Genomic DNA, 23,857 nt, shown 5'->3' with positions numbered 1-23,857 from the left:
GAATTATACTTTTTATTGAGGAAAGTACAAAGGGAATGTATCACATTTCCAAAAATCTGATTTGTTGATTAATTTACTTAATATATGTTCTTTTTGAATTTGCTATTTTAATCCAAACTTGAGAGAGAGAGAGCCCTGCGGCCGCCTGTCCAAGGTTTACCCCGCCTCTCGCCCTGAGTCCCCTTTGACCCCTTTGGATGGAATCCAAAGTTTTTCATTTTAATCCTGAATCCAAATCCAAATCCATAGATGAAACCAGGACAGAATGGACATGAAGGGAAACTGACATCAGCAAAAGAAGAAGTAAAAGACTAACAAACTAGGCCCGGTGAGTGAATCTTTGAAGTTCAGGAACCTCAATTTTCCTGACAGCAATGGGAGGAAGAGAGGAAGGGGTGATGGTTTTACAAAATCCAAAGGAAAACAGGAGAAATGAGAAGCACAGGAAGAAACAGGAGGGAGGAGACGGTTCTATCTCGACTCACTGGTTTGAATAGCATCTTGTTTATGCTGAAAGAAGACAATTGATCAATAACTTGGTGATATGAAACTGGACTTGGTGTATGGTGAACTTTATCAGGCTATATTTTGTTTTTTAAGGCAGACTCATTTGTTTGGGACGATTTGAGTGTTTTTTAACGCTTCAGTTCACACTCCACACCAGAGGGCGGCGGTATTTCACTGTTTTGCTGTTTGCCAACCGCCAACAAGGGAAGGAAGAAGAAGATTTTCCTGACACGCGGATATCGACAGGGGGCGGTACTGCCTTATCATGCGACGTTTGAGGCTATCGCCAAACAGTAAAGAAGAAACAGTGCCGTGATAATTGGATAGATTTCTGCTAGGCTAACCTCTGTGTTTGAAAAGTTTCCACATTTATTCGTTATACTGGTGTTGTTTTAGTTTATCGCAGTAACCCGGTCTGGTCTACTTTTAATTTTCTCTTAAGAAACCCTCAGAAATGGCAGAAAATACAGGTGAGTGTGAAGATTACCCAAGTAGCTTGCTGTGGTTGACAAGAGCTAGCTTTAACCCATTAAGCAGACCCATTTGTCTCTCATGAAAAGCCGCCCATGTATTTCACTGGGATTTACTCATGTCTTGGTCTTTCAGTCTTTATTTATTGGTGTGTTCTGGATCCTCGGGATCCCAATGACTTCTCTCGGTTAACTTAGACGGTTTGTGTGCTGCAGCAGGCGCTTTTCCCTCTCTGCCTTCGTTTGGGCTAAACTAAGATGAATCAACGGAATTTTAGTCCTCGCTCGTTTACAACGTGAGCTTTATGGTACATTTAATCCAGCCAATAGTAAAACCTCGGTAGTAAAACCGTAAGCCCTCGAGCCCTTTCAAAAACAGTCAGCCGCTAACAGCTAGCAGCTAATGCAGCACCAGATTAGAACGAGTAGCCCTTTATTATCGATGTACGCGTACGACGTTGTCCACGCCAACTGTGTAGGTATAAAATAGAAATAGTAAGACAGCAGGAATATATACAAAACAAGAGAACGGCGCACATTGGAGAACAGGTTGTAAAGGACTTGGTCTGAGTGTGTGATGAGCGTTACTCAGACCGTGGGTGGGATCGTGTCCGATACCGGTGTTGTGCCAAAAAATTATGTCTGCAAAAAACTGATTGCTCGTATTTAAACTGTTATAAATAACTTGTTGGTCTGTAATATGTGAAACATGTCAGATGTTTCCCTCACGAATGATATCAAGTCAGTTAGAAACAACATTCCTGTAACAAGGTACAAGCCACAATCGGTTTTTAGCGGTGACCTTTTATATTTAAAAAACTCTCGTTAAGATTGAAACTGTCTTTAGTAAGACTAATCTGGCCAAGCGGGAATTGCAACAAATATTACAACAGTTCTGTAAACATATTTTAAGTGGAGGAAAAGGACTGGATAGGTTATAATGCAAGTACAACACACAGTTTAAAGATACTTGAAAAACAGGTAATATTTAAATTTTATATATAAGCCCTTTGTAAACCCCGTTCACTGAGGCGATCACTGTTTGGCACAACACCGGTCCGAAAGGCTCCAGGGACGAAGCTGGTTTTAAGCCAAGGGCAGCGGGGCAAACAGGTGGGGGGCGAGGTGCAAGGGCTGACCTGTGACAGGAGGAGCGGGTGATAACCCTAACCCTGGCCTTGTTTGGTGAATGCTCTGAACAGGTTGGTTTTATATGGATAAATCAGACAATCAAAGAGGCACTATTTATGTAAGCTGGCTTGTTTGTACATTGTTATGCGTATTACACTCAGTGGCACTTTATTAGGTACACCCCCTTAATGGAAGTTCAGCAAATATTTTCTTCACATCATCTGTGTGAGTCCATTTTGCTTAATTTTAACTTTTGCTGCAAAACAGTTTCTAAAAAATGTTTATCATGTAACCAACAAATAAAATATATACTATTTATGGGTATTCACAAATTGGTGTTTCAGCTTATACTTAATATTATTATTTATTTTTAAATCAGAGCAAAATGAGGCAAAGCATGATGGCTCACCGTCGCCGGGGATGACAGACCAGGAGAAGGAGATGGCAGCCAGCGCATATGAAGCATTTACGGTAAATAATCAAACATTTCAACTTAACTCACAGTGTCTTCTGACAATGAATGTGTATATAAAAAAATACTGCAAGTGGTTCTAATTTCTTCTTTAGAGAAGTGAGAGAGATGTGAATATGAACACATTCAGTACTCGGAGCAAAGCAACTGTCACTTTTATGTTGTTTTGCTGTGTTTGTAGAAGTGGTCTATATGAGCGTTTAGCTGAGATCTAGAGGTTCTGTGGACACACGCTGGGACTTATGTTACAGCCCATTCAACAGGATCTGCCCCGTTTTGCCCCCCAGTACCGAGGGTGCTGGGCTCAAGAGTGGAGGCAGTGTCGGAGTATATTATGTTAACTGTTGCACAGCATGAGGGGTCTTCTAGGTATTTTAGATAGTCTTTTTGAGTGCATCATCTATGACGAGTGAGTCACACTAACCAGAGTAAAATGAGCAAACTGCTCGCTCCACAACAGTATCTCTACCTGAAATGGTCTCAGCCCCTAAAATGTGACACCGTCCACATTTATGAGGCAATTCCAGTCTCAGCCAAGTTTTTAGAGGGCCGTGGAAATCCTGAATAAAATGCAAGTGCTCGTAAACTCCTGCTCATCAGTTCACGCTGTATACTCAGGTTTGACCAGCTGCTCTTTTTCTTGTTATTTGTCGTATTTGTGAGAAGAAATCCAAACATTGTGAAACGTTGTTTTTTTCTTCTAGGCTGGGAGATGTGACGAGGCGCTCAGACACCTTGAAGCCCTGCAAGAGCTCACTAAAGAGGACTACAAGATTGCAATGAATAAAGCTGTTGTTGAGTTTTACAAAAGCGGTCAGACGACCACAGGGCTGCTGAAGCAGACCCTGATGTCAATGAAGAACCAGGTAACTAAACCGAGTTCTTTTCATAGGTTTAATCCTTGTTTGCAGTAAACTCAGAGCCTGGCTTACTTTCTGTGTTTCAGGTTCACACGTCAGCAGAAGATGTTGATGGTTTGGATGATGTTGAAAATAGTTTCCTGTACTACAATCAAGCTATCATCCACTATTACATGCGGCAGTTCTCTGATGCGATCTGCATCGGAGAAAAGCTCTACCAGTTTCTGGAACCGTTTGGTATGTCGTGCTAACTTCCATGCATTTAATTGGCAGGGTTGTTGCAAAGCATCAGCTCCAGGATGTGACGTTGTCAGCTGCCGTTTTTCTTCTTTGTAAGGCCGGCTCAGTTGTGCGCTCTTTCTGAAATATCTTACTGACTGTGAATGGAGAGCCAGTCCCCTCTTATGTATGTTTAAGGTGATAAGTTCAAGTGCAGCATGCAACGGTTTTTAGAATGACTTTTATTATTGTCTGTATTGTGTATTACACTGATGGTGACGATACTTTGAATATATGAAATGACAAAAACAACCAGGCAGTACAGAGTAGGGTTTGTGAGACCTTACCTGTAGTTGTATCAGCAGCAGCAGTAATGATGTCACAGTTTTGCTCACACAACAATGAAACAAGTTGGGCTCTTTCCTCGTTTCATCCTGTCAAACAACTGCTTCACTATAGAGACTGTGGTTGAATCAACAATAAGGCTTTAAGCATCAGAGTAAAGATGACCGTAAGAAGTAATGACTTAATGATTTTCTTCACTAATAAAGTTTAAATCATTAGAGAAAAATGACTCAGACGTCTCATAGAGATTAGTAGTTTAGTAGTACTGATAAGTATATAGACTCTCTGATCTGAGTTAACTTCAGTAATCAAAACCATCAACATGTCTGTGAGATCCCATTCCTCCAAGGCTGCTCAGAGAAGTCATTAATCAATGCTTCATGGTCTCTATCAATGAGCTGCGTACCACAGGCCTTTAAAGTGGCAGGAACGTAAAGGTCATCACCTGAACCAGCTATCTGTGCTTATTATAGGACAATCTGCAACCTTCAAGAACTCTCCAAGAAATTCTTGAATTAGTAGTTGTAAAACAGCTAACTGGTGGTCTGCAGAGGAATGCTTTATTTGGAGAGTTTTAGTCAGGCTTCAGAATTCAACAAAGTACAGAAACTACGATAACCTCAGTTTTTATCTAAATTTAAAAGCAGGAAATTTGAGGTGTGTGTGTGATCTTATCTGGCTTCATGGGATAATAATAATAAAGCAGTGAAAATGTATACTATGTCTTTAAATGTTATACATGGAGGCATGTGTAATGTTAATAACTGGTCCTATCATGGAACCCTGTGGGTTTACATGGAAAAATTGGAGTGCATCAGGCAGCTGAATCAGCAGTAAATTTTTCATACCTACTGATCTCTAATATTAAGGACAACTGTAACGCTGCACTGATAGCAGGACAAGAGATGAGTCCAGTGTCAGAGGCCGTATAAAGGCTACTGGCAACCTTCCCAGTACTTGTTCTGTACTTTGGTGACGTGTGAAACCTGATTGAAACAATCAAACCGCTCTTCTGCAGATGACTAGTTGCTGTTTTAGAACTATTTGAGTCGATGATGTTCAAAGACCTTGAAAAGCCTGGAGACCCAACTCAAGACCACGTTAAAAACAAAGTCTGGCCCCTCGGGACCAAAGTACGAAGGAGTTTGGCTTAGGACTTTTTCAGTTTTGTACTGCTAATAATAATAATGGTTATTGTTTTTGTACTTGTAGTTGTTGTTGATGTCTTGTGTTATTTCCCCTAGAAGAAAAGTTTGCACAGTCTGTGTGCTTCCTGTTGGTGGATCTCTACCTGCTCACCTTCCAGCCAGAGAAGGCCCTCCACCTGCTGACTGTGCTGGACAAACTCTCTGTGCAAGGAAGCAACAAGAACGGCAAAGGAGAGGTAGACACAAATACAGTATGTGTGATAAAAACAGGAATGTGCACAACAAAAGCAAACCCATTAGTGTGCACATTCAAGATCGTCTCCTCGAGCAGCACTGCAGACGCCTGCTGCTGCTTATAGAATACTCCCTGATAATCTGTTCTGTGCAAACTCACAGACTTTCATATCAGCGTCTGTTGTAGCCAGAGATTTCACTCCTGAAATCGGAAATGAAATCTCTGGCTGTGCCCACAAATCTTTTTCCAGCTTCCATGGTGTTATGCATCAAGAATGTGTCTCACAGCTCAGACTGTCCATCAGGAGTTTTTCATGTGAAAGGGTCTGAACTGTTGGACGCACAATGCAGTGAAAAAAGTCACTTTTTGAGCTACACAGTTATCGCTCACCACCTTCCATATTTATTTAAGGCATCTAAAAACATATCAGCGCTGAAAGCTTTGCAGCTGCAGCTTAAAAGGTAACTTTGAAGAGTCACAGTTGTGAGATTTCTTACTACAGTGAGCTGAATTCAGTTTGCAGTGGTCACAGTGTTTGAAGAAGAACAGTGTACTCTCTTACAGAAAATGTTTCTATCAAAGCAAATGAATCTTTCAACCACAAATGGAACTAACATCAAAGGGTCGATGAATAGCTGAGCTTTAAATGATTAAACTGCAAGGACCTTAGTCATGAAGCTGTTTCTTAGGTCACCGACTTCACAAGTTTAAGTCTGTGAAATGAAGCTGACTAAGTTCTGTGCTTTATTTCAGAAAGATGGAGGAAACCAGAAGGCCGAGTTAGCAGCTATGATTGAAGCAGCCAAATCAAAAATTCACCAGGTGAGAGCTGGGTTCACCCATGTTTCACTCTTTAACTGCTTCAGCCTTCGTCTGCATGCTCTAACTCAGGGGTCGGCAACCTTTCTGATGATGAGTGCATCTAACATTTCCTCAGAGGTCAGTGTGCCGTATGACTGCATTAGCAATAAATGTAATAACGCTCTATATGAACAGTTACTCACTATATAGAACAACGTTATAGGATTATGTTTGTTCACAGATGTTGGCAGCTGTCAGCGAATAGTTATCAGCTATTTAGAAACAAAACAGACTTTTAATCCATAACAGCAAATGAGCTGTACAACAGAAAATACAAATGCTGTTTATGGCCTCCTCACAACAATGATAAGAGAAATAAACTGGGCCAATATGGCATGTTTGTTAATACAGAGACGCACATGTTACTGTGATCTCTGGTCTCCCACTCAGAGACACGGGTCTCCGAGTGTCCAGCGTTCAGACCTGAGGACTCATGTGACAGAAAACCTGCTCACACAGACATGTGGAGCCAAACACTGTCAATAAGGCCTCTGCAATGTTCTGAAGACAGTTAAACCTGTCAGGTAGTGACGTCCAGCAGGTGAACATGCAGCTCCATGAACACACACAGCTGTGGATTCCAGCTGCTCGTAGTTCTGCAAACTTTGACCCCACAGAGTCGAGCTGTTCAGTTCAATCGGCTGCATTTCGATGTGTCGAGCCAGTTAATGCGAGACAAATCCAGCTGCTCATTAAAGCTTCTGGTTTGATCAGAAAAGAAAACATTGGTCCAAACAGCTGAAAGTCCTGAAAACACATCGTGAATTCTGTCTCGAGTCTACGGATGTATCCGTGTATCTCCGCGGTGCTGATGCTGCGCTGAGCCGACAGCTGCTGAAGCTTTTGAAGTGTCGGAACGTGGAAATTTCAACATCGCTTGAAAAAACTACCAGCTAACAACGTCCCTGTCACCGCTAGGCTAAGTGATTTGTAGCCAGTTACAAGTTGAATCTGGTAGTTGGGGTCGTTAGCTAAGATACCGTCATTAAGAATGTGTCTATGCGAGCTAATTTGCGATGTGCACCGCTGGCCAGCCATTTATTTTTTGATGCACCTTCTCAGATTAATTCACTGCGTGTCGTGCCCAGGGCTGGACTGGGACAAAAAAATCAGCCCGGGCATTTTGACTAGAGACCGGCCCCCCAGGTATTAAAGCCATAAAGCCTTTGAATGAAAACAGACGCTGTTGTGACAGTGATGTACAGTCTTGTTGGTATATGTATGATTTCTATACATTTTACATCAGATAAAAACTTTGGTTGTAAGATTCAGATAATTATTTAATAAAAGCGAGACATTTTAAATGAGAATAAGAAAGAAAAGTATTTCTTTGTGCCCCCCTCTCCCTGTTAATGCCCTACCTGGCCCCCCTGGCAAAACTTTGCTAGACCCGCCCCTGCACAGTTACCAGCTGTCAGCTACCTAAAAAAGGATCCTGGTGTTATTTGTCTCTCAGAAACAGTTCATAACTTCAACTCATCCATGTCACCTAAAAGGTAAACCTGTTTCTCCATCACCTGTTCAGCTCTGATGATTCAGTAAGGACATCTCCTGGTTTCATCTTCATGTTTCCAAACCGACATCATGACCAGCAGTAACGCTTATATTAAATTATATTAAACGCGTAATATTTTCTCTGAATGCGGGACCATTCCATTTTTTACGGGACGGTTGGAAACTCTACTAACTAACCTTATGAATAAAATCAAGTTCACTATCAGTAACATCATAGCACCCACAGCTGTATAGAAACTCCGTCATGCTTGCTAGTACGCAGTACGAGTTATTGCAACTGACTGTAAAAAGTCAGCACAACGAAAATAAACTCCACCTAAACTTGGTTTATATCTGACCCAGATAGACTGCAGGTCATAACTTCTTACCTGAAGTTCAGTTCACACTCGGACCGGCGGCCGCCTCGGGGCTCTCCTCCTGCCTCCCCTTCCCTCATCCACCTGCTGGCCTCTGTGGGAGCTGTGGCACGCGTGCCCAGGGTTGTACCCCTGTTCTAACTGATGTTGTCCTTTCTGCAGTACAAAGTGAGAGCGTACATTCAGATGAAATCCTCCAAGGCCTGTAAAAGGGAGATCAAGTCAGTGATGAACACAGCAGGGAATGTAAGTCTGCTTGTTAGTTCTAATGTAAAGGGGAGAGGATGCAGTATGCCTTATGCGATTGGCATATGATGCAATTTAAAATTTGTCTCAAATATTTCTCTGCGCGCTGCAGTTCATTGGAAATTGACTTTGCTTCCACGCTCTCTTCTCTGTCATCAGTCTGCACCCTCACTGTTCCTCAAGAGTAATTTTGAGTATTTGAGAGGAAACTACCGGAAAGCAGTGAAGTTGCTGAACAGCTCCAATATTGCAGAGCATGCTGGGCCCATCAAGACAGGTAACGGCTGCTCGCAGGATCATTTGGCTTTCTGTTATAATCCTGCTGTTTACTTTGTCGTCCTCAGGTTTTGTTGCCTAATTGCATTTCCAGATGTTGACGTCATTACTGGGGTAACTGGCTTTCATGATTTGCTAATTGCATGCGTGTTGTTTTCATTTAGGTGAATGTGTTCGATGTATGTTCTGGAACAACCTGGGCTGCATTCATTTTGCAATGGGGAAACACAACCTCGGCATTTTCTATTTCAAGAAGGCTCTGCAAGAGAATGACCACACCTGTGCACAGCTGGGAGATGGTAGCAATGGCCAGTGTAAGTGAAGTCAGTTCATGTATCTGTTCTCTTCCACTTATCAGGATCCCGGAGGGCCTGGAGCCTATCACAGCTACCAACAGGGCACGAGGCAGGCTGGACAATGAGTTGACCTAACCCCAAGAAATGCGAAGCCTGAGTACCGCGAGAGTAACCACGCAAACAGAACATGCAAACTGAAGCCTGGAGGTGGAGTCAAACTCCTTACCAACAGTGCTAACCACTCCACCAGTATGCTGCCCCAGTTTACTTATATTCTATGCAATTTTATTTATATGACACAAATTCAGAACCACAGGTGCCTCAAGGCACTTTATAATGTATAGAAGCAGCAAAAACCATAGCAATCAAACGACTTCCTCTGAGTGAGCACTTGGTGACAGTGGGAAGTGAAAAGCTCCCTCTTAGCAGGGACAGACCTCCGGCAGCTATCTGCCATTACCAGCTGGGGCTGATGGCGGAAACTTGGGTAACCAAGTGAAAGATGTACACATTACTGTTTCCCACAGCTGTGTCCATACTCAAAATAAAAAGTATTTAGGTTTGAAGAGAATTTGAAGATTTTCCCATTTATAAACAAAGCGAAGCTAGCATAACAGGAGCAGCTACCGAGTGTTAGTAGTTTGTGTTTAGTGTTACTATGACTATCCTGTTAGTGCTGTTTCTATCCTTTCACGTATACATCAGTTCCTCTGCTGTAAAACCTTCAGATATGTGCACATAGTTGGTATTATGGAGCCAGTGAGACAGTTGTGAAAGCCAGCATTAAGCCTGTGATTATATTAGGTTTTATATTTTAGGAAGGGTGGGGAAACAAGTTTCACTGCTACGTGCTGTCAGCAAAAAGATGAAGCTGCATCTGGCCAGCCTTGTTTGTTGTTGGTTATTTTTATTTATTTATTTTTTGGCTTTTGTTTTAACTTTTGTGAACTGTGTGTTAAATAACAGATTTCATCTGTAATACTTAAAAGCCTGAGAATGTCACGTTTCACCTGGTAGGAAAAACGATAACAAAGAGCACAGCAAACCTCGTCTACCAGCTATTATGGAACAAACTGGTCCAGACTTTGATGGTAAAAGGTCTGAGAAAGCCAATGAAGCTTGCAAAGAAAGCGACTGGACTTCCTTACTTTTTTTTTTCTGTTCTCTACTTTTGTGAACCTCTGCAAATGACAACATCACCAGAATCCTGTCCCGGGACATTGTAGACACCCTGATTGTCATTTACACACATTAATGACCACGTTAACTTCAACCAGAAAATACATTGGATCGTTTCTTCTTTCCACTTTTCTTTGTGTCTTCTTCTTCTGACATAATCCATGTAGCAGAATCAAATAAGACAAACAAATTATTATACCCTGAAAATTAGTTGGCCAACTACATACAGTCTGTCGCACTAAACTGAGGGTTTCACAGAACCAGAAACTATTACTCTACCAAATCTGTCCACCCAGTTTTTCCAGAAAAACTTACATTTGCCCAACTCTAGTCTGCCAGTGAAGGTCACCATTCCCATCATAAACATTATGCATCACTTCAGTCCAAACTTCCTGCTTACGGGCCTCTGTCTTCAGCCAATCCCTAGTAATGGCTTTTTTACTAGTGACTAACATGATCCTAAACATATCAACTTTGTACACGTTTGTTCCCATGTAAAGGAAGTTGAATGTAAAAACAGTACTTTTAAAACCTTTCTATGCAATTCTTCAACTCCTGCCAGTACGGAACAATTTAGAGACATTCCCGGAAGACGTGATAACGATTGGCTCCAACTCAAACCTGAATCGATAACCTCCCTGCAGCCGCTTTTTCTCATTTATGTGTGCTTCACTGCTCGCTTTCAAATTTACCAGTGCTATGTACAACTTTAAATGTTTTGGGGGGGCTTTTTCAGCTTTATTTGATAGATTCAGTGAAGAAACGACAGGAAAGTGGGGGCAGAGAGAGAAGTGGGGAAGACATACGGGCCACAATAATTAAAGGACCGTTATTTCTAGATTTTAATTCGGAGAAGTCTGGCGGCAAATTTACTCCCAAGTATATCAGTTTGAATCTGTGCATTATACCCTGAGCCTTGTGAGTGCTTGATATAGTTATCATTTTTTCATTTTAAACCATCCAGTGTCTGTCACCCTGCTGATCTTTGTTGTTACGCCTCAGCTGTAAAGGCTGATGGGTTATTGCCTTCGCCCAGGGAGTTGGGTGGGGGGCGTGGACACGCATGTTCATGAGTGCAATGACTCAAGAACAAGATGATGTAGGGTTTAAAATTCACAGAAGTAATTTGTTTGTTTTTTTATCCCCTTTTGGTTGTTCTGGTCTTGTGTTGGACTTGTTCAGCTTTGACACAATAGAAATGTTTTATATCGGGATGTATTTTGTGTTTTTACACACAGGTGTAAGTTATGTGTTCCTCAGTAACAAAAAGTCCTTTTCTTTTGTTTTCAGCTAAAAAATTCACAGGTATCCCGATGTGCGCTTTACTAGCCAACAAACGCTACGAGCTGTTGTATAACTGCGGTATTCAGCTACTGCATATTGGCAGACCTCTGGCAGCATTTGAATGTCTGATGGAGGCGGTGCAGGTTTACCACTTCAACCCTCGGCTGTGGCTGCGGCTTGCAGAGTGCTGCATCTCTGCTAACAAAGGGGTATGCATGTATGCAGTGAATGTTTTTGAGCATTTCGATGGTGACCTTTCCTTTTTACCTGTTTATTCTTTGTCATTTTTACCCCTCAGCCGTAAAAGGCTAACGGGATGTTGTTGTCACCCTGCTAGGCCGGCAGTAATGGCACCCAAGTTTGTGAATGCAAAAAGTCTTGGACAAGCTTAAATCTCTGACCTTGACTTCAAGGTCAAAGGTCAAGTGTTCTCAAAATCTTGTGAATGTGATAACCCAAGAAGAACAGTTGAAATTCATGCCATAGGTGCATCCATTGAAAACCTTGGACGAGTTCATATCTTGAGAACAAAGTGACGTCAAATTTTCAAATTGATACCGTACGTGTATCTAGTAGGAAGCCAGGAAGCCAAGGGTACCACTGGCTACAGTATGGTTTAATAATACTTCCTGGTTACTGGTTACTGGTCCGCAGCAAAGCCCCCCCCCCACGCCAACCCAATCAATGTTATCATCAAGTATGCTGATGACACCGTGGTTGGGTTCATCTCTGATGGAGATCAGATCAAACTGCTCTCACATGTGCACATATTTTCTCCTTTATTATTTTTGATGCCCACTTGGTGGCTCAAGGATGCATAAGGCCGTCCTCCTGTAATGGTTTTCCTTTCTAACTTATTCTACCATGGACAAAATATTTCAGCCACACTACTTTAGTCAAATGTTTGTTTGTTTTTTGCATCTTTGAATGGATTTATGGGGGTAAAATCTAAAATTATATCATCTTTATTTTCCAATTTCAAGGGCTCAGAGCAGGAAAGCAAAGGTTTGCCTTGTAAAAAAGGTATCGTTCAGTCTGTTGTTGGCCAGGGCTACCATCGCAAGATCATCCTGGCGTCCCAGTCCATGCAGAACACCATGTACAGGTCAGTGCTCACTACCCATAAATCCACACGGAGCCAATAAATTACACACATGACTCCTCGATAACAGAGTTCTGCCAGTTTGGTTTAAACTATCGGGGTCCACAGTATGAAACAGGAAGTGGTTAGCAAAAGCTGTTTTTTGTTTTGTTTTAAAGCATCTCAGCCTGCATACAATGATTACAGAGTAACATACGTTACATCAGTTGCTACATCACTGACACTCTGGTTATTGTGTTTCCACTATCATGTCATGAAATTATCACATTTTACAGGTTGTCCATGTGCACATTTTAACATCCAATTGATATTTAATCTTACTGTAGTTTAATGTGAGGTAGACTGACCTCACAGTGTTTGTCTTTGTATAGTGAGGGCCAATCAGCAGCTATTCCAGTGGCCAGTATGGAGTTTGCAGCTATCTGTCTGAGGAATGCGCTGCTGCTGCTGCCTGAACACCAGCAGCAAGAACTCAAGACAGAGAACAGCTCCAAGAACTCGAGTCAGTCAGGAAGCACCGAGAGTGGCAGCGAGAACAGCGACGCCTGCAGGTCAGACACGTCTGTCCACCCCACCCACCTGTTACAGAAAGACAGTGATGCCTTCTTAACTCGCTGGTTCCAAACTATATTTCTGTTTTTCCATAAAGTGTTCCTGTTTGTTCTGTATTCCCAACACATCTCTCCAGTGATTATGTTCAAAAACTGTACAAAGTCACACAATCTGTGTGTAAATTTGTATTTACTGCTGAATTTAAAATGCACACTCTCTGCTGCATACTGAGGAGGACTACAACTTAGAGTCCTTAATGTCCGTCATAATGTCAAGAAATATACACTCATTAAGTCTGGTACTTTATATAACTATGATGGAAAAACAAAGAATAGATCTTATTAATATCGTACATGATCTTTAAAATGCATTTTCTGGATTTCTTTTTTGCTATGCATAAAGTCATGTAGCATCCGATATTAAGGATCATCAGCTTAGATTCCCAATGCTACCCAGTGCAAAATGATGTATAGAGATGGGAGATGTTTACATAAACTGAGGCTCTAAAACTACTACATTATGGTTCATATCTCTCTGGCAACAAGGTCACAGAAAAAATTACATATTCTCCCAAGATCCACTCAGGCTGTGCTTGCAGCTTCAATGAAATGATGCCACAAAGACGAGCCGCAGCTAACGGCACGCTGTGGATGCCTGGTTACACCCAGACTGGCCTAACGGCAACAACATCCTTACAGTGACGCCTTCAGCTATTGGACCATTACCTTCCTCTGGATGACAAGTTGGATCCACTCAGTCATCATAGAGTCATGAACACAAACTGCAAACACAGCTCGTCATTCTGAACGTCAAAATGGGGTCAAAATATCAGCTGCTGGTCAAGAAGCGTGCACACCAGACAGGGCGGCCTGACCACTGCCTGGGTTGACTGCAAGAAAGCCTATAACTCAGTGCCACACTCGTGCACACGGTGTGTCCAGCCAGCTCACCACAAAGAGCAGACACAGCTGTAGATCCAGGAGTGAAGCTAAACACCAGGAGTCAGTGAAACTGACCAGTTGATCCAACCCACCAGGATCTACAGTGAAGAGATCTGGAAGTCACTCCATTACAGGGAAGAGGATCTGGACTGAAGGGTGTAGTTGCAAGGAGAACTTCATCTCAGAATGTTTTCTGATGCAGGACTGAGAAACGGTGATGGCTGAATTGTGGTGGCCTGTGATTCGGTCACATTAAACTGTCACAGCTGATATGTGCTCTGATGGAGGGTCTGTGTTTCTTTGCAGTGGAAAAGGTCAGGATGCTGATAAATTTTTGTCCGCTGCTCCATCTTCTCCTCTTAGAAAACAGGAGGTAGAAAACCTCAGGTAATGATGCTTTCCGTATTCTCTGCTCATTTACACATCCTGGCGGTTCATGTCATTAGGACCAAAATGCCACTCGTTGATTCTCGCTGTGTGAGCAGGTGCTCCATCCTGGCCTGCAGCAGTTATGTAGCGTTGGCGCTGGGAGACAACCTGATAGCCCTAAACCACGCCGAGAAGCTGCTCCATCAAACTAAGCTGTCCGGATCGCTCAAGTAAGTGGTTACACGAGGCGGGGAGAAGCTTACAGGATCCTTGTGAAGTGATTTTAAAAATCAGAAAGTCTGTAAAAAGGATATAAAGTCTGAGAAAGAAGGACACAGAAAAGAGTCCTGTCATTGTACGATCAGGGTCTTCATGTACTTGAGTGAGTTAACTGTTCTCTGTTTGGACCTTTTCTGTTCAGGTTCCTCGGTCACCTCTATGCTGCCGAAGCCCTCATCTCATTGGACAGGATTTCCGACGCTATCGCTCACCTTAATCCAGAGAACGTCAGTGATGTGTCAGTGGGCATGTTGATGAACGAACAAGACCAGGGTGCGTGGGCTGAAATCATTCCTCGCCTAAACTTTTGCTGCAGGCTTGTTTTCAGTGAATAATTTCCTCTCTGTCAGCAGGGTCCGACAAAGGAGATGAGCCTGTTGAGTCCTGTGAGTTTTAAGCAACGTGTTTGCTTTTGATTCCAAAATCTTATATACAGCATAACATTGCAGCAGGAAAATAACGTGTGTGTGTGTGTGTGTGTGCTCATGTGTTGCAGCAGGGAAGCAGACTCCACTGTGTTATCCCAGCAGTGTGACATCAGCTCGAGCTATGATGCTCTTTAACCTGGGCAGTGCCTATTGTTTAAGGAGTGAGTACGACAAGGCCCGCAAGTGCCTGACTCAGGTAACCATGGCAACTTTATGCAACTCATGTCCAGGACTGGCCAATCAAAATCTAGTTACTCTGGCATTAGACGTGTTACTTCATTGTTGCAGTGGTTCGAAGAAAAGTTTTTATGGGGAGAAAAGAGAAACTAATAAACGTTGAAGAATCTGGGACGATCACATTTCAGTGACGATGTTGATCAAACTGGCTGCTGATTGTTTTTGCTGCATTTTATGCTCCACAAATGTATTAAAGCCTTTTTAAAATTCATTTTGGAAACTGTTACTGTTCAAAAGCATCTGATTCGCCCCGTTTCTTTGATGCTGTAATTATGTGTGTAACCCATCAGGAAGCTTAAAGCAGTGAGCGTCCCGACAGTTCAGTAATAATTTAATTTGTGCTGTCACCATCAGGCTGCGTCGATGATCAACAGCAAGGAGATCCCACCTGAAGCCATCCTGCTGGGAGTGTACCTGGAGCTGCAGAATGGTCAGTGAGCTGCTGCGTCACCAGTTACACCTGTTGTAACGTGTTTTTCGCCTGACGCCCTGTTTTGGTTGGGTTGGTTTGTCACACTCGTATTCCACATATCAAAGCGTCGTATTGGCTTTGCAAACAGTGGAAACGGGCTGAGCTGTTGTGTTTGTGAGGGCATTTTAAACCTGATCCTTGAATGTTATGTTTGGTCCTCAGGAAACACTCAGCTGGCTCTGCAGATCATCAAACGCAACCAGCTGCTGCCTACCACGCAACAGAGAGTCTCCCCGGACTTCCGTAAGAAACCCATTCAGCCGCTCCAGTTGCCCTCATCTTTTACTCAGATCCAGAGGAAATGAGCCACCTCACCCATTCCAGACCACACATCCTGGCCGAACCTTGATATTTATGAAGCTGTATGAACTGAGGAGACTTTTGACACCATCTGCGTTGGTGTCAAATGGCCGAGAGAGCGGCCTCTTTTATTTTCACTGTATGAGGAATTTGTGTGTGAAGAATGAAAATAAATTTTATTTACTGAATCACATGTGGCTCGGTTTATGTTTGCCTGGGAGGATGTGGAAGAGGACGTGTGTGTGTGTGTGTGTTGTGAGTGTGTGGTGTGGGTGGTGTGTGTGTGTGTGTAAAACATTTGGATTGCAAATGACTGCGGAGGTGTAGTTGGTCTTAAATGGTTAGCCTTATCAAATATGTAAGTCTTTCATTTGTGCAACATCTCTAAAGTTAGAAATATCCTGTCTCAGAGTGACGCTGAAAAACTAGTTCATGCATTTATTACTTCCAGGCTGGACGACTGTAATTCATTATTATCAGGAAGTCCTAAAAACTCCCTGAAAAGCCTTCAGCTGATCCAAAATGCTGCAGCAAGAGTCCTGACAGGGACTAGAAAGAGAGAGCAGATTTCTCCTGTTTTGGCTTCCTGTTAAATCCAGAATTCAAAATCCTGCTCCTCACATACAAGGTCTTAAATAATCAGGCCCCATCTTATCTTAATGACCTTGTAGTACCATATCACCCTATTAGAGCACTTCGCTCTCGCTCTGCAGGCCTACTTGTTGTTCCTAGAGTATTTAAAAGTAGAATGGGAGGCAGAGCCTTCAGTTTTCAGGCCCCTCTTCTGTGGAACCAGCTTCCAGTTTGGATTCAGGAGACAGACACTATCTCTACTTTCAAGATTAGGCTTAAAACTTTCCTTTTTGCTAAAGCATATAGTTAGGGCTGGACCAGGTGACCCTGAATCCTCCCTTAGTTATGCTGCAATAGAGTAGGCTGCCGGGGGATTCCCATGATGCATTGAGTTTTTCCTTTCCATTGATCTCAAAACTGGATTATAGATGGCAGACAGTTGGTGTCGTAAGCCCCGCCCTCTGTTCAAAGATGGTCATTCACAGTGGACACAGATGCTTCTTTCACTCCTCTTTCCAATCATCTGTCCTCTCTGTCCAAAATGTGAACATCGGCATCCTTGAAAGAGTGACCTTTGACCTTCAGATGCCGATGAACAGCCGAGTCTTGGAGGTGACTCTTCTGTTGTGCTATGCACTTGTGAAGTGGCTGTTTGGTCCAATGTAGAGTCCGAGCCACACTGTACAGCACATTGTTAAGTTTGTCTTTGAGATGAACCAGTTTGTGTGGCGGTCCTAGCCTGTTCGGCGCCCTGGGCGAAGACTCCCTCTGCATGAATGAATGATGGGCTTGGATTCACAACATTATGGATGAAATGTGCTCTATTTGGAAGCAGCCGGCCCCTCCCCTTTCCACGGGTTGTGTGTGAGACATTAAATCATCAAAATATAAATTATAAATTGTTATTGATCCTTTACCCCGAGTCCTAAAGTGTATATTTATTTTCTTACTCTTCTTATATTTATTGTTTGTTTGCTTGCACTGCTGTAACTGGAGCCTCGTCGTCTCGTCTCTCTGCTGGACTGTATGTAGCGGAGATGACAATAAAGTTTACTTTGACTTCAGCAGCGAGCATGCGCACTGAGGGCTCTCGCGCTCACTTTTCGCGTATAGAATTTCGAAGAAAACCAACAACATCGGTGCAAATTATAAGTCTGCATCATGATGTCTGCTGTTTTCGTGTTTGTTGTTTTGTTTTTATTTTTGCGAGTTGGTCATTAGACGCTGCTCCCTCCAGCCAGAGACTCCCCGCCCGCCCCGCCCTGTACTGCAAGCAGCGGGCGCACCTCGCAAACGGAGGCGCGCTTACTCCCAGCAAACGGGCGACAGAAAACCGATCGGTGCCTGTGCCATTCCTAATGTGCGGTGGCTGATGTCGGGGCAGCACGAGTACGAGCAATTATTTGTTTTATGCCGATGCCCGTGATGCCGCCAGGGGTCTGTAGTATTTTGCACTTCCAGTAGACTGACACTTTGTCATCATCGAGCCGCAGCATCTCCTTCTTCCTCTGCCTTTAGCTCCACTTTCATCCATCATATATATTTAGTCTGCAACAAACAAGGAGGCGTAAAGCAGGATGAAGTTTGACCCACTGTACAAACTAACTTCATGCTCTGTGTTGGATTCAGTAATTCTGTAACTTTTTTAAATAACTTAAATGACAAAATCCATCCCTCCAGTAAGGAATCAGTACTTCTGTTTTACACTGCAATGGCAGAGATTAAACATGTGGTTTTAGTTGAGGTGAACTTTTTAGGGAGTATCGTATATACAAAAGAACGAAAATGCATGAAAATCAGTTTTGTTGCTGATCTTTGAAACGTCCAAGACTCTAATCAGCACCAGCGTCCCACTCCTGTACTATTTATATGGAAAAAAGCAGCTTTCTGTTAGTTTTTTCAATAATTATTTAGTAACTCAAATGTTTAAACTGAGATTTAAAGGGTTTAAATCCTAAAAATAGTTTAATCATTTCAAAAAGGGCTCAAATCTTAATGAACTCTCAGTACCATATTACTCCAAAAGAGCAGACTTAAAGCACACTTTCCTTTTTGCTGACACAGTTAGGGCTGGATCAGGTGACCCCGAATCCTCCCTTAGTGTCGCTGCAATAGGCTGCTGCTTCCCATGATGTGCGTTTCTTCACTATCAGTGAATCAGAAATCAGATCTTTGCAGTATTATTACGGCCACTTCTACACCAAAGCTTGTGTGGATATCTTCACAGTATTTAATTTAAAAATGCATGACTAACTACACAGAAAACAAGTGAATTTAAAATAAAAAAGGTCCAACATTTGTTCAATGTGACAGAAATGTACCCTTCGCCCAATCTGGGCCTCAATTACAATCCTGTCTTGGAAGTGTACAGGCAACTTCTTAGACTCCTGGACTGGTTTGTGTGTCAGTATAAACTGTCCACTAGGGGACCTCATATAGACAGATGCATACCTTTTCAAATCCTGTCCAATTAACTGAATTTACAACGGTCAACAAAGTTGTAGAAACATGTGACAGATACTGAGTGGAAACAGGATGCTCCTTAGCTCAGGTCTGACTGTGAAAACTATGGAAACCTATGCACATGTAATTAGTTTTTGATTTTTTTAATACATTTTGAAGAATTTTCAAGCCAACATTTTCCCCTTTGTCACTGCGGGGTATGTGTGTAGGGTTTTAGGGTGGAAAAGCACCGTAACATGACAGGATATGGAACTAGCTGTGAATACCTTCTGGATGCACTGTACATACATGTGATCACATACATTTAATACACAGTGAACTCCAAATGAAACAATTGTAGTAAGAACTAAGAACATTATAGTGTAATATGACATAATGTATCAACTTTGCTGCTGTTTGTTCAGGTCTGAGACAAATATGCACTGATGGTAAATGAACAGTTTCTACTTGAGCACTCAAAGTCAATATAGCATGCCTCAGTCATCTATTCACATCCGCTCATGCAAGACCTTCTAAGCCTAAGTGCTTTCTATCTAACAATGACACATTCATATTCTGATGAGTGCATCAGAGAGCAACTCTGGGTTTTGTATCTTGCCTGAGGATACTTCAGCGTGCAGACTGGAGATCAGCCAGGGATCAAACCAGCCAACCATAGACCATCTGCTCTGCCTCCTGAGCTGCAGCTATCCCAGTTAGTGCTAAACATATCTATAGACTATAGATCTGAGTGATGTGCTATGAAGCAAGATTAAGGGTTAGTGAGCTATGTTGGGCTTAAACACAGAGGTTTGCATGATGACAGTGGCTGTCTTTGTAAACTCCGTGGTTTAGAGTTTCAGATTAAAATGAGTTAGTACCACGTTTCACTGATTCTTAAAAGGATTCTTTCAAATGATTCTTTGCTGGGAGAATAAATTTTATATGTTAAGTTGTATGTCTCAGGTGGTGATGCAGAAAATATATAAATGTTTTTATACTTTAAAGGTTGATTCTGTTCATCTGGATGTTTTCAGTGAGAGAACATAATCAACCTTCTGAGATTTACGTGTCTCCTTTACACTGCCTGAACTGCTCCTATAGCCTTTATTACGCTATCGATCCAGTTTGAAGTTTCTGCTTTAGAGCGCACTCAGGGGTAAAATAAATATATTATCTCAATTAAAAAGGTTTACTTTGTGCTAAATCACTGTATTAAAGATGTTTGCAGCATTAACTTTGGTCCTATTTGCAACAATATTACATTTTAGTTATATTTTTGAAGTTTTTTAAAGATTCTTCTCTGATAACATCTCCTAATTAGTATGTTGCAGTCACAGGGATGAAAAGACATATGACACATGAGATGCACATTTTTATGTGAGGAAACATAAGTTGACAACCACCGTCATGATACCCATCGTGTCTGATGGGGCTTTGCGTTCCCTCAAGCTAACACAAGGAAAGTTGTGTCAGCTGTGTTGGACTCCATAGCATGCCCCTGTGGGCGCTGCTGGCTACACATTCTCAGTGGAAGTGTTGGGCATGTGGTCAGACGAGGCCGATTCTTCAAACACATCATCCTCCATGCCTTCTTCTATAGGATTCATTTTTGAGGATGCTTTGGTGCCGGGTGAAATCTCTAGAAAAACACAAAATGAAAAAAATATGGAACATTGTGGCTAAACAATCTGAAGTGTGAGCATATGCAGCACTCTGCATGTAATCATTAGTTATTATTAATCTCTCTTCCACAGGGTGTCTTTGTCCTGTATCATCCACTGCAGCTGGGCGCCCCTCCTTGGCCGTTACAATATAAAGTGCCCTGAGGCAACTGTGTTGTGTTTTGGTGTTATAGGACAAAAGTGAATGAAATGAATTCTCTGCTGGCTCCACCATGCAGTTTACCTGTCAGATGACATTTTCTGCATAAGATAGCAGTGAAGGAACACATCTTATTCCCTTGCGTTGCTTCCAGCCAGCAGCATAATATTTGCTACTTAATGTCATCCTACAATCCTACCATGCATCCTTCCCCCCTTCTCATCTTTATGCATTCATGCTGCACAGATCAATTACATTAAGCGTGTGTACAGCATTTAGCTAGCACTACAGAAGAACTGTTTTAACATCACATACAGCGAGTAAACATTTCACCAATGTTTGAAGAAATATATTTCTAAAGGTGTTATTGACATAAAATTCACCAGATGTCGGTAATAACCATCCCAAGTGGGACCTCAGATACTGTCCCTCCCTCCATCCAACCGCACACTTCTTCAGGTTGGCTGTGAGCCCCGCCTGCCTCAGGAACCTCTCTGATGCACAGGTGTGCTACAAGGAACGTCAGAATTTCACTCTTACCCGGGCTTGGACCTTCCTCACGGTGTTCTTTAAGGTCCAACAGCCCCTGCAGCTTCCTGCTAAACAGCAACTCATGGATGCTTAGGGCACCTCCCGAAGTGCCAACAACACAGGGTCCAGCCAGCGATCGCAACTGCATTCGTCCTCATGACGGAACTTATGAAAGCGATACCCTGTGCACTGAAATGCCATGATGCCATGATGGGGTCCATGCCAGTGTGCTCGAACAGGACCCCCACTAATGGCCCAAACTAGCACACAATCTGCCCTACCAGTAGAATCAGCAGTGTTAGACGACTTTGCATCACCACTGAGCGCAGCACAAACATCACATGTCCCTACACGTTGTGAGCGCACCTCTTCACACTGCCCCATTAACTTGTCAAACCACTATGTATATGTATACGTTATTTCCACTGGCACCGTGGGATCTTTGTGACTATCCCCATGCACACACTTAATTTCCATCCGCTCTGCGTCCAACAACGTCTCGAGTCAAACCAGTGTTTCGTGGACCAGGATCTGCATGGTGCCCAAGGTGGCCATAGCCTCCGCTTGAATCCACTGCACCAGCCCTCTGCAGCTGAGCCAGCATTTCAGAGTTCATGACTATTTGCACCTCACTGTGTTCATGTGTCGTTTCTCACTGTTAAACACATTTTAATTTTCACGTGTGGATTGAATGGATTGTTACCAACATCTGGTGAGGATTTCATCTCAGCAGCACCTTTAGAAATATAAATGTGTGCGTGTGAACAGAAGCCTGCGAGGAGGCAACATGCAGAAGTCCAAAGATAAACCTCAACATCACTGAACATTTATGGAGGAAGTGAGGGAGCCCCACTCGTTTGAGCTGCTGGGAACACTGGCAGAGCTGTGGGTCGCTGCTGTAGCACGTGCTGCAGTGACAGAGTAAATATCCCATTAAGACTCACGGAGTGATGATCCAGCAGATCCACCTCGTAGGATCTGGTTGAGAACATCGTCGGTGTCACTGCTGCTCGCCATGCTGTTTCTCACCTGCGTCATAGACAGCTGGGAGCACAGGCTGGGCTGTCGGTCCATTTTCTTCACAGCCTAGAACATATCCATGACCAACATCCTCGTCAGCACAGTGAGCACTCTTACAGCTGTCACATTACATTAAACAAGATGCTCCAATAAATCGACACCAGCGGGACTCACCTTGTCGCTGAGTGTGGCATCATTCAGAGAGTACAGTTTGTTGGTGATATCTTTGCCGATGAGGAACCTGAAAACCTCATTAAGGAAAGTGTCTGACTCCAGGAAATAGGTAAGTCTCTCTCGCGACCAACACAGGAACTTGCAGTTCTCTTCTGCCATGATGGTCACCTGTCAATCAGACACATTAACAAGTGTTAAGGTGTCCACAGGTAGGGATACATATTTTTATATGCTTCGTTTCACGGTTTTCTTGGGCCTGATTGTTCTCGTCGTCTATCTACAGATTGACTGAGACACTGTGCCGTCTCTGCGCGTCTATAGATGAACAGAAGTCTGTAAGGAGATGAGTAAGGGAACGTTCAGAGACCTCAGAGGATTTAAAGTTAACATTAGTTCAGATTGCTTACATGAAGTGTAGTTAAGGAAAAAAGAAGACGGGAAAGTCAAATGATACCTTTCCACAAGTTTTTGAATTAAGCGCTTTATTTTATGACAACTTTCAAAAGCTTTTTGTTATTTCTGAATGCAAAAGAACATTTATTTTACCATGTTTAGTATTATTATTATTATTAGTAGTAGTACCCTCCAATTCATTGTGAAAATATATATATATAGTATTATTCTGCCTGACATCAAGTTGTTGCCTAGATACAGACATCAATACACTTATTACTATTTTATTACTATTATTAGTACTTCAAAAATATGCTACATTGAATTGCCATGCATGTGAAACTTTATGATGTTCCAGAGCTCTGTTTAAAGAAATTTGACCTCCTTAAATCTTTATTGAATATTCATGTTCTGCATAGTCAGACATGTTTTTACAGCCAGAGAAGGAAATCGGCCCTGCAAACGATGTCCATCCTTTATGTCAGAGCTTCCATGCAAGTGAATTTACCTGAAACTTCTCTCCTCGGTGCATCTCAGTGGACCTGAACTCTGGAGAGTCAATGAATGCGTTGGTATAGATGTTGTGCAGAAAGTGGCCTCGGTATGAAACTTTCATCCTATCACACACAAAAAAAATGAAATTCAAGATTCTGACCAACTAAATCAGAAAAGCACGGTGTTAAAATAATAACCTTAATCGTGTGTATTAGTCAGACCTATGTGACTTTCATTAGGGAAACAAACAGCACATACTTTCCTTTGAGCAGAATGCTGAGGCGTTCGTCTACAGACGTCTTGTCCTCAGCAGCGTAGGCCTGGC

General features: G+C 42.6%; 2 protein-coding genes across 6 annotated transcripts in view; one reads left to right on the top strand and one right to left on the bottom strand.

The window, feature by feature from the left end:
• The first annotated feature begins 756 nt into the window (after positions 1-756).
• cnot10 (CCR4-NOT transcription complex, subunit 10) lies at positions 757-16,271 on the top strand. 4 transcript variants are annotated; one of them, XM_014330664.2, is made up of 19 exons: positions 757-977; positions 2,488-2,579; positions 3,285-3,446; positions 3,527-3,677; positions 5,252-5,388; positions 6,141-6,209; positions 8,282-8,365; positions 8,525-8,642; positions 8,806-8,955; positions 11,407-11,609; positions 12,384-12,505; positions 12,874-13,053; positions 14,302-14,382; positions 14,481-14,594; positions 14,786-14,916; positions 14,997-15,029; positions 15,140-15,267; positions 15,663-15,738; positions 15,943-16,271. In XM_014330664.2, exons 1-19 carry the CDS (start codon positions 962-964, stop codon positions 16,083-16,085), a joined length of 2,190 nt encoding a protein of 729 aa, XP_014186150.1. In that variant the 5' UTR covers positions 757-961; the 3' UTR covers positions 16,086-16,271. The 4 variants fall into 4 exon arrangements, with proteins under 4 accessions (XP_014186150.1, XP_014186151.1, XP_014186149.1 ...); XM_014330665.2 differs by having other exon boundaries at positions 5,249-5,388; positions 15,143-15,267; XM_014330663.2 differs by having other exon boundaries at positions 758-977; positions 5,249-5,388.
• A 2,972-nt stretch (positions 16,272-19,243) lies between these two features.
• The window catches only part of bves (blood vessel epicardial substance), a 13,485-nt gene continuing 8,871 nt past the window's right edge, over positions 19,244-23,857 (bottom strand). The window contains exons 5-9 of one of the 2 annotated variants that reach the window (XM_042216013.1): positions 23,791-23,852; positions 23,546-23,654; positions 22,645-22,812; positions 22,395-22,536; positions 19,244-20,737 (exon numbers count right to left, since the gene is read on the bottom strand). In XM_042216013.1, the coding sequence (XP_042071947.1) occupies positions 20,613-20,737; positions 22,395-22,536; positions 22,645-22,812; positions 23,546-23,654; positions 23,791-23,852 (606 nt within the window). In that variant the 3' untranslated portion in view covers positions 19,244-20,612. The remainder of the gene's footprint in view (positions 20,738-22,394; positions 22,537-22,644; positions 22,813-23,545; positions 23,655-23,790; positions 23,853-23,857) is intronic. The other variant, XM_042216012.1, reaches the window with a different exon arrangement.

This window comes from Haplochromis burtoni, unplaced genomic scaffold (assembly GCF_018398535.1).
Source record: "Haplochromis burtoni strain Fernald_Lab_line unplaced genomic scaffold, NCSU_Asbu1 Contig_897, whole genome shotgun sequence".
Classification (NCBI taxonomy): Eukaryota; Metazoa; Chordata; class Actinopteri; order Cichliformes; family Cichlidae; genus Haplochromis; species Haplochromis burtoni.
The sequence above is the reverse complement of the archived record's forward strand: the minus strand, read 5'-3'. Positions and strand labels throughout refer to the sequence as shown.

Excerpts from the sequence above, each read along its gene's own strand:
- cnot10 (XM_014330663.2), top strand. Across the intron at positions 3,678-5,248 it reads CCAGTTTCTGGAACCGTTTG|AAGAAAAGTTTGCACAGTCT; the intron begins GTATGTCGTGCT and ends TATTTCCCCTAG. Across the intron at positions 11,610-12,383 it reads GCATCTCTGCTAACAAAGGG|GGCTCAGAGCAGGAAAGCAA; the intron begins GTATGCATGTAT and ends TCCAATTTCAAG.